At 55.6% G+C, this 9,865-nt stretch overlaps 2 protein-coding genes across 2 annotated transcripts; both read right to left on the reverse strand.

Annotated features, from left to right (window-relative positions):
- Positions 1-618: 618 nt before the first annotated feature.
- Positions 619-2,538, reverse strand: FFAR3 (free fatty acid receptor 3). Its single transcript, XM_007106551.2, is given in 4 exon segments — positions 619-929; positions 932-1,067; positions 2,015-2,172; positions 2,175-2,538. Coding segments are annotated over 4 exon segments (969 nt in total).
- A 4,148-nt stretch (positions 2,539-6,686) lies between these two features.
- Positions 6,687-7,677, reverse strand: FFAR1 (free fatty acid receptor 1). The gene has a single exon (XM_007106538.2). The coding sequence runs from the start codon at positions 7,634-7,636 to the stop codon at positions 6,734-6,736; it is 903 nt and encodes a 300-aa protein (XP_007106600.1). The 5' UTR covers positions 7,637-7,677; the 3' UTR covers positions 6,687-6,733.
- Between the last annotated feature and the right edge of the window lie 2,188 nt (positions 7,678-9,865).

Here is a 9,865-nt window from a genome sequence, read left to right on the forward strand (position 1 = left end):
CACCCACACACACCATTAAAAAAAAAATTAAGAAAAAAACATTCTCTTTTGCTTGCTACCAAATTTATTTAGGTAATTTTTCTTCTGTCATTCCTCATAAATGTCCCTGAAAGTCTGAATTTATTGAACAGCGGAAACTTTCTGGAAGAGCGCATGTAACAGCGGGATGCTCCCTCATTCCTGGAGTCCTGTGTCCCCATTCCTGCCCGGCTGAGTCAGTAGTTCTGAAGGACAGATTCTTCCTCTCTCCTGTCCCAAGTCACTGAGCAGTTCCCTCAGACCCTGGACACTGCTCTCAGCTCCTCCCTCACCCTCAGCAAAGCACAGGAGCTCGCCCGCTGCCCTGGGGAGCTCCTTATTCTCCAGAGTTCTCTCACCTCGACCGCTCCCTGAGCATGCTGGGGGACGAGAAGGGAGGGCAGTGTGGCGAGATCAAGAGCTGGGCTCTTGTGGCCACCTCCTGAGGAAGGCTGGGTACCTGCTCTGACCCAAACGGTGCCAGTCTCCCGCCTGCCTCTCCAGGGTTCGGCCTGACTTGAGCTTGGAACTGCCCCAGGGGTGATCCGCTTTGCAGGCCAGTGCACCTGGCCACCCGCTCCAGAGCCCTCCTTGAGTTCACTACCTGGCCTCTATGTTAGACAGCTCCTGTGGCGGCCCCTCTCCTTCACTCTTCAGTGTCACGCTGCCGTCCTGCCACCAAGGGCCACAGGCTCCGGTCAGCCTCCCCAGCAGCCCCTGGAAGTCAGCTTGGAACCCAGATGATGAGAAATAGTAGGCAAGGGGGTCGACACAGGAATTCAGGGTGTTGAGGGGCAGCACATAACTTCTCCACTTCGGGCTTTCACCCTGCATGTAGCCCACAACATGGGACACGTTGTAGGCCCCAAAGCAGACGAGGAAGTCGGGCAGCATGGCTGCTGCGAGCCCGCCACCCTCTTCCGCCGGCGCTGGCTGGCTCCCTTACCGAGTATGCACACCAGGCGGCTACAGCAGTAGCTGGTGATGAGCTGGGGCACCCCACATAGCACCGCAGCCATCTCCAGCTGGACAGGCAGGAGAAAGGCCGGCTGATCCTTCCGGAATTCCAGGTAGCAGATCCCGCCAGCTGATCCTTCCGGAATTCCAGGCAGCAGGTCCCGCCAGCTGATCCTTCCGGAATTCCAGGCAGCAGGTCCCGCCAGCTGATCCTTCCGGAATTCCAGGCAGCAGGTCCCGCCAGCTGATCCTTCCGGAATTCCAGGCAGCAGGTCCCGCCAGCTGATCCTTCCGGAATTCCAGGCAGCAGGTCCCGCCAGCTGATCCTTCCGGAATTCCAGGCAGCAGGTCCCGCCAGCTGATCCTTCCGGAATTCCAGGCAGCAGGTCCCGCCAGCTGATCCTTCCGGAATTCCAGGCAGCAGGTCCCGCCAGCTGATCCTTCCGGAATTCCAGGCAGCAGGTCCCGCCAGCTGATCCTTCCGGAATTCCAGGCAGCAGGTCCCGCCAGCTGATCCTTCCGGAATTCCAGGCAGCAGGTCCCGCCAGCTGATCCTTCCGGAATTCCAGGCAGCAGGTCCCGCCAGCTGATCCTTCCGGAATTCCAGGCAGCAGGTCCCGCCAGCTGATCCTTCCGGAATTCCAGGCAGCAGGTCCCGCCAGCTGATCCTTCCGGAATTCCAGGCAGCAGGTCCCGCCAGCTGATCCTTCCGGAATTCCAGGCAGCAGGTCCCGCCAGCTGATCCTTCCGGAATTCCAGGCAGCAGGTCCCGCCAGCTGATCCTTCCGGAATTCCAGGCAGCAGGTCCCGCCAGCTGATCCTTCCGGAATTCCAGGCAGCAGGTCCCGCCAGCTGATCCTTCCGGAATTCCAGGCAGCAGGTCCCGCCAGCTGATCCTTCCGGAATTCCAGGCAGCAGGTCCCGCCAGCTGATCCTTCCGGAATTCCAGGCAGCAGGTCCCGCCAGCTGATCCTTCCGGAATTCCAGGCAGCAGGTCCCGCCAGCTGATCCTTCCGGAATTCCAGGCAGCAGGTCCCGCCAGCTGATCCTTCCGGAATTCCAGGTAGCAGGTCCCGTTGTTACCCTGGGTGGGGGAGGAGCGCCCCGAGAATTCAGTGGCATAGACCACACTGCAGTGTGCAGCGGCCAGGAGCCGGCAGGCCCCGCTGACCAGGCCAGCCTGTCCCGGCTCTGGTGCCAAACCGAGTAGGCCACGCTCAGGAAGCGCTCGTCGCTCACAGCCGCCAGGGAGAGGGACGTGAGATAGATGGTGGTGAAGAGGAGGAATCTGGAGGAGGGGCAGAAGATGCAGGGCAGGGACCAGCGCGTGCCGCCCGCTGCCTTCACCACGCGGAATGGCAGGAAGAGCAACAGGAACGGGTCCGATAGGGTCCGGTTCAGCAAGAGCAGGTGCACGGCCAGCGGACAGCGCTGCAGCTTGCCCACGAAGATCACCAGGGCCAGCGGGTTGACGGGAAGCCCCACGAGGAAGGTGAAGAGGTACACGGAGAAGGAGAGCCAGTGACTGCCGAGCAAGAAGGACCGGTCTGAGCTGGTGTTCATGGTCATGGCCACTAGCAAGAGAGGGACAGAGATGGCAGTCTGGGTGGGCATCTTGCACCATCCGCTTCTCAGCTATCAGAAGGGAACATCATCTCCAGCCTCATTCCCTCCTGCCCCCAGTGCTTTCCCCAGCGGTGTCAGCCTGCCTGTCTTCCTGGTCACACCCTGTCTCCTGTCCCTTTCCTGTCCCTCTCTTCCTGGTCACACCCTGTCTCCTGTCCCTTTCCTGTCCCTCTCTTCCTGGTCACACCCTGTCTCCTGTTTCCTTTCTCTAAGCACCAGGGTGCCCTCCACAGAGCCCCTCAGGGTCCCGTGCTTACCTGCTGGTTTGAGAGCCCAAGTTCTCTGCCGCTCAACAACTTGCTGGCTCCTCCAGAGCAAGGCCGGTGAGCTATGATCTGGCAGAACTGATAAAAACCTGGCAGTGCCCATCATGTCACCCACTGCTGAGCAACAGCACAAAAGACGCCTTTAGCTCTGTTAGCAGTGCCGGCCCAGTACACAAAACGAGGGGCAAATTCCACGACTGCCTGCGAGCCTGGCTCCCCAGCAGCCTTAGATGGGACGAGCAGACTTCGTCTTCCTCTCTCTGATCCTCTACTTGAATTTTATCTGCTCCTCTAGAATGGCACTCATCCAGTTTGCCTTGTTGTAAGGGTAGGAAGTGTGATACAGTGATGTAGAGCTTGGGCTCTGGAGCCGGGGCTTGGGTTCAATGCTGGTCCTATCGCTTACTAACTCTGTGATTTGGGGCAAGTGACTTACGCCCTCTGTATCTCTGCTTTCTCATCTATAAAACGGGGATAATCATAAGCAATCTCATAGGCTTGTGTACATTAAAGCGTTAATACGTGTCAAAGGCTAAGTGAAGTGGTAAGTGTGGTGAGCCCTTGACAGGTGCCGGCTGCCAGTCACTCGTGTGGGCTTGTCTCTGGGCTGATAGTAATAATATTAACGGTGGTGGCGATGATGACGACAGCTACCTTTTAGTGGGCACATAATCCATCGCAGACCCACTGCTTCTCAGGGCATCACCTTATGTCTTGAAATCCTCACAGTGGGGAAATGATTCGCTCCAGGTAATACAGCTTGTTAAGTATCGCCACCAGGGTTCAAACTTCTGTCCAGCTTCAGAGAGCTTCAAATATTTATGGAGCGCAATGAGATACCATTTCATACACCCACTAGAATGGCTATAAGCAAAAAAAAAAAATTCAGATAATACCAAGTGTTGGTGAGGATGTGGAAAAATGGGAATCCTCATACATTGCTGGTGAGAATGTAAAATGATGGAATCACTTTGGAAGGCAGTATGGCAGTTTCTTTTTTTTTTTTTTTTTTACTTTTTCCGGTACGCGGGCCTCTCACCACTGTGGCCTCTCCCGTCACGGAGCACAGGCTCTGGACGCGCAGGCTCAGCGGCCATGGCTCACTGGGCCCAGCCGCTCCGCGGCACGTGGGATCCTCCCGGACCGGGGCACGGACCCGCGTCCCCTGCATCGGCAGGCAGACTCCCAACCACTGCGCCACCAGGGAAGCCCTGGCAGTTTCTTAAAAAGGTAAACATAAATCTACCACGTAACCCGATTCTGCTATAGGTATCTACTTAAGAGAAATGAAAACATATGTCCACGCAGAGACTTGCTCATAAATGTTCATAATAGCATTAGTCATAATAACCAAAAAGTGGAAACATCACCTGGTGGTCTATCAGCCAATGAATGGATAAACCATGTGGCATAGCCATACAATGGAATACTATCTGGCAATGAAAAGGAATGAAATACCCATGTATACCATAACACAGATAAACCTAAAAACATTGTGCTAGGTGAAACAAGCCAGACGTAGAAGACCACGTATGTTTCCATTTTTATGAAATGTCCGCAACAGGCAAATGTGTAGAGACAGAAGGTAGATTACTGGTGGCCTGGGGGCTAAGAGTGGAAATGGAATTAACTGTAAGTGAACATGAGGGATCTTCCTGGGGTGATAAAAATGTCCTAAATTGGATTATAGTGATATAATATAATCCACACCTCGGTAAATTTACTAAAGATCACGGAATTGTACATTTAAAGTGGGTGAATTTTATGATAAGTAAATTTTATCTCAAATAAGTTGTTAGAAGTACAGCAGTGAACAAAACAAGAAGTACAGCAGTCTCGGGGCGTCTGAGTGGTGGGAGGATAATAAAGACATCAATAACAGAGAGGCTGAGAGCCCCTGGAGCAAACACTTCAAGCAGAGGGAATGGGGGGCGGTGCACAGGCTTGACCTGCTCGGGGCACTGGTAGAAAGTTCAGGGCCCAAGGAGCGAGGGTCACCAGAGGATGCTGGGGGTGGGTCGTGCGGGGGCCCAGGGAGGAACTGAGATCTCCCCTAAGTGGAGGAGGCACAAGTCACTGGAAGAAGTGGCCCGGCACCAGCAGGTGCTCCGGTGCCATGGAAAGGAGAGTGGTTCTCCGGTTACAGGAGGGGCTGCCTGGGCTGGAGTTCGGCCGGCCTTCGGCTGAAATCCTCTGATGTCACCACTGCGCAGAGAACAAACTTGTTTCTGGCTTGGGCAGAGCCTCGGGCAAGTGACTGAACTTCTCTGGCCCATTTCCATATTTTTAAACAGGGATAATAAGACTTCTTTTGGAGGGCTGTTATGAGCATTCAGTCATTCAGCAAATATTTACTGCAAGCCTACCGTGTGCTCGGCTCTCTGCTAGTTGCTGGGGATATATCAGCGAATGAAACAAAAATCCTTGCCCTTGTAGACATTTTTTTTTTTCTTCTTGGCCGTACCACGTGGCACGCGGGATCTTAGTTCCCCGACCAGGGATCGAACCCGTGCCCCCTAGAGTGGAAGTGCAGGGTCTTAACCGCTGGCCCTCCAGGGGAGTCCCCCCTTGTAGACATTTAGGCACGAAAAGAGATAACTTGTGTAAACCAGTTCGTGCCCGTCAGGCACGTAGCTACCACTCTTTTGCTTCTGTGTGTTCATGTCTTTATCGTCATTAGAGGAAAAAGTCTGTTTCCTACTCCTCGCCTCAGAGCAGATGCCCAGACTTTTGGCTCTCGCGGCCGCTGTCCTCTGCCCACTCTCTCGGGTTCAGGGTGCTACCATTCACCTTCGCAAAAGGGACCCCAAGGACGGGCGTTAACCCTGATACCCCAAGTTTTCCAAATGTCCCCTGATCCTCCTGGAAGGATCACATCCTATGTCCACCCCTCCTTTGCTGTAGGGCCTCGGGTACATTTCTAAACCCCGCAAAATGAAGATGATAATCATACCTGGTTCCAGGACCACAGCCAACTCATGCAGCACCTTAGCGCAAATTAGGAAAAGGTACACCCTGCAGGTGAGCACAGCCCAGCACCAGGGCGCACTGCTTGAGGAGTGCCTTTGTTCAAATTAGGATAAGTTGCTGCTTCCCCTGGTTGGAAGCAGCCCCATGCCAGACCCACGGCTTGGTGAGCCAAGCACAGGGTAGAATTGAGTCGGTGTTTGCCCCTCTGCCTGACACCCTCTTGCAGTGAGCAGTCTGCTCGTCTGTACAGCAGCCGCAGGGCTAAATGAAAGGAATGTGGGAGGATGAAATGAGACAACGCCTGTAAAGCACTTGGCCTGGTGACTGTCAAGTACATTTCTGGTGTAGCTAGTGTTTCCCCCACCACCCCCCACCCCGGCATCTTTTCCTACCAGCGCCCTCTTCACAGTTCCAATGCTGCTCCCTGTGGGTGTCAAATGGTATAACAGTGTCATTACCTTGCCTCCGGCCTCTTATTCAGAAATTCAAAATGGTCTTTCCTAGGAAATGATTTTGGAGTAACATCTCCCAAAGTATACCATCAGAGTGGCGGCAGTTCCTCTGGCTTAGAAGCAAAACCTCCCTCCTCCTTCCCCACGGGGCACACTGGCAGTCAGGCCAGTCAGGACTCAGGAGGAGAGAAACGGACAGAGGTGGGAGATGGCGCAGATGTGTGCCCAGGCAGCTTACCTTCCTCCGGTGACCCAGCTCCAGGCCTCCATTCTTTCTCCACCTGGGTTGCCATCTTCTGCCAGGCTCAGTTCTTCCCATAAGGGGCTCCGGGGACGCCCCACAGGCAAAACCACCCTGCAGTTCCTTTGGAGCAGCCCTCGCTGAGCGCCCGGAGAAGCAGTCTGGCTCTGCTGCTCCCTGCCCCTTGCCCCCTGCAGTAATGACTACTTCTGGGATGGCCCCCCTTTTGTTTTCGCCCCACGTGTTGTCCCCCGGCCGGCGCTCCCTCCCAAGTAGCCGGTCGCCAGTGGGTTGAGCACCGCGCTCCACGCACCTGTAATGAGCCCCAGCTTCCGCCAGCAGCCTCCGATGCTGGGGTGCAGGAAGCCAGCCACGTTGGAGGCATTGTAGGGTCCCAAGCAGAGCAGCAAGGTGAGCAGAGCCCCACCGGCCACCCAGGCCGCCTTGAGCTTCCGTCTGTGGCTCAGGCCCGAGCGGGCCAGTGCCCGGAGGCAGCCCGCGTAGCAGAAGGCCGTGATGACCAGGGGCAGAAAGAAGAGCAGCAGAGAGAGGCTGAAGCGCGCAGGGCCCGCCGAGGCCGGGTCCCAGGCCTCCAGGCAGACCGGAGAGCCGTTCGCTGGCGTGCTGATACCCAGGGAGCTGGTGGTATTGTCCAGCCAGCCTCTCGGAGCCTCCAACCCAAAGACCAGCCCCAGGTGACAGAGGACAAGGGCCCATATGGCCACACACACGCCCCAGGAATAGCGCGGCCTCCGGGCAGCTTGGTAGCCCAAGGGGAAGGCGGCTCCCAGGTAGCGGCCGACGCTCAGGGCGGCCAGGAAGCCCGCGCCCGCATAGAGCGGAGCGAAGTGGACCAGGGCGAAGGCAGGACAGAGTGAGGCCGGCAGGGGCCAGGCTCCCCCGGCCAGGGCCTCCGCCGCCTTCAGGGGCAGAGACGTCGCCAGCAGGAGGTCAGAGCAGCCCAGGTGGAGGGCGTAGACCAGGCTGGGGGTGAGGCGCAGCCGGGCGTGGGACACGGCACCTGCGATGGCCAGGGCGTTGAGCGGGAAGCCCAGCGTGAAGGCGGCCATATAGAGGGCGAAGGAGAGCTGCGGGGGCAGGTCCATGGGGCCCCTCGTGCGCTCCACTGGCTCCCTGCCCTCAGACCTCAGAGCCCGGGAGAGGGGGCTCCCAGAGTCACAGACTGCTTTCAGCACTTGCTCAGGGTGCCAGAAGCCATCTAGTGGGATAGCTGGGGAGACAGACGCCGGCAGGGGGAGGTGGCCCGGAGTAGAAGCGAGGACCGCTAGCCGTCAGTCCTCTGTTTTCTCTCCACCACGTGCCCCCTTACAATGAAGCGAGCGATCGTGGTGTAACGGGAGGAGATGGAACACAGGCGTGTAGGTCCCAGAAGAGGGAAGGCCTCTTGACTTCTGACACTCTGGGGACACAAGCGGTGGAGAGAATTCAGAACAGAGTTGAGGGACTTCCCCGGCGGCCCGGTGGTTAAGACTTCGCCTTCCAATGCAGGGGCTGCGGGTTCGATCCCTGGTCGGGCAGCTGAGATCCCACATGCCTCGTGGCCAAAAAACCAAAACATAAAACTGAAGCAATATTGTAACAAATTCAATAAAGACTTTAAAAATGGTCCACATCAAAAAAATCTTTAGAAAAAAAGAAGAAGAAAGAAACGAACAGAGTTGAGCCCGACAGTATGTGTTTTTCTCAGGAAAAGAAGCTAGATTCCTGTGTTCGCACCCCTTCCCCAGTTCCCTGGAAAGAGCAGGAGATGTTCCCCTACAGCAGGCAGTGCGGGGCTGGTGGCAACGCCTAGCCGAGGGGAAGTCGGGGTGTAGGTTGTAGCAAAGGGCAGGAGAAGGAGGTCGCCCGGGGAGAGTGCAGGGGTAAGCCAGGCCCCACTGGTGTCACAGGGAGTGACTTTGCCAGCTTCAGGGGTCGCCCCTAAGCGGAGGCATCTGGCGATCTGGGGAAAAATTGCTGCGGGGAGAGAAGCCACAGAAAGAGGGACTCACCTCTTGGTGCTGCCAGATGTCTCTGAGGCTCAGGAGTCCCCTGAGGGAGGGTGGCCAGCATGGGCAGTGAGCCGGAAGGGAGAGAAGGGCGGGGAGGCAGGGCCATTAGCCTGAGGCACTCACAGCCTGGATGAGCAGCTAATGGGGCATCTCAGAAGGAGGTGAGGGTCCAAGATGATGCAAACACAGGAAGGGGAGAGGTTAGAAATGTGGGCTTTTCCTGGGGGGAGTGAAGAGTGCATAGCCAGCACCTTTCTTTTTTTAAATTTTTGTTGACTATAGTTGCTTTACAATGTTGCTTTAGTTTCTGCTGTACGGCAAAGTGAATCAGCTATACGTATACGTATATCCCCTCCTTTTTGGATTTCCTTCCCATTTAGGTCACCACAGAGCATTGAGTAGCGTTCCCTGTGCTATACAGCAGGTTCTCATTAGTTAGCTCTTTTATACATAGCAGTGTATATACGTCAGTCCCCATCTCCCAGTTCATCCTGCCGCCCCTTCCCCCCTTGGTGTCCATACATGTGTTCTCTACGTCTGTGTCTCTATTTCTGCCTTGCCAATAGGTTCATCTGTACCATTTTTCTAGATTCCACATATATGTGTTAACATTCGATATTTGTTTTTCTCTGTCTGCCTTACTTCACTCTATATGACAGTCTCTAGGTCCATCCACGTCTCTGCAAATGGAACAATTTCGTTCCTTCTTATGGCTGAGTAATATTCCATGGTATATATGTACCCACATCTTCTTTATTCATTCCTCTGTTGATGGACACTTAGGTTGCTTCCATGTCCTGGCTATTGTAAATAGTGCTGCAGTGAACACTGGGGTGCATGTATCTTTTGGAATTATCAGCACCTCTAAAGAGCAGGGTTGGTGGTACAACCAGAACACACCTTTATTCCATCCCCGCCCCTGCCAGCCCGCTCAAACCGGCTCTGGGGACTTGGTCTTCTCTACTCCTGGACGCGCTTGTGGGCAGGCCCAGGCTCACTCCCAGATAATGAAAAGTCCCTCTAGTCACCCATGCCATCTCCACTTGGCATTTACTATGTGGGATAATGAGATCATCATTCCCAGTTAGAGCTTCTACTCTCCCCGCACCTGCACAGGCCTTGGGCTCCTCCATCCTCCCTCTCCTTTCCCCTCTAAGCTGATGACAGTGGTTTATACCCCTCCCTGTGTTGGCAGGAGGGAGAGGAGGGGAGACCTGGAACAAGCAAAGTCGAGTTGGGTGGCACTGAAGTACCCGGGCTGTGGTCTCCACCCTGCCTCTCTCTGGGCTGCACGGATGTCAAAAGGGACTCCTCCCTGGGGCA

Source organism: Physeter macrocephalus, chromosome 17, assembly GCF_002837175.3.
Source record: "Physeter macrocephalus isolate SW-GA chromosome 17, ASM283717v5, whole genome shotgun sequence".
In the NCBI taxonomy this organism is placed as follows: Eukaryota; Metazoa; Chordata; class Mammalia; order Artiodactyla; family Physeteridae; genus Physeter; species Physeter macrocephalus.

What these genes read in the sequence shown, in the direction of transcription:
- FFAR1 (XM_007106538.2), bottom strand. Translation starts at nt 7,636, where the DNA reads ATGGACCTGCCCCCGCAGCTCTCCTTCGCCCTCTATATGGCCGCCTTC.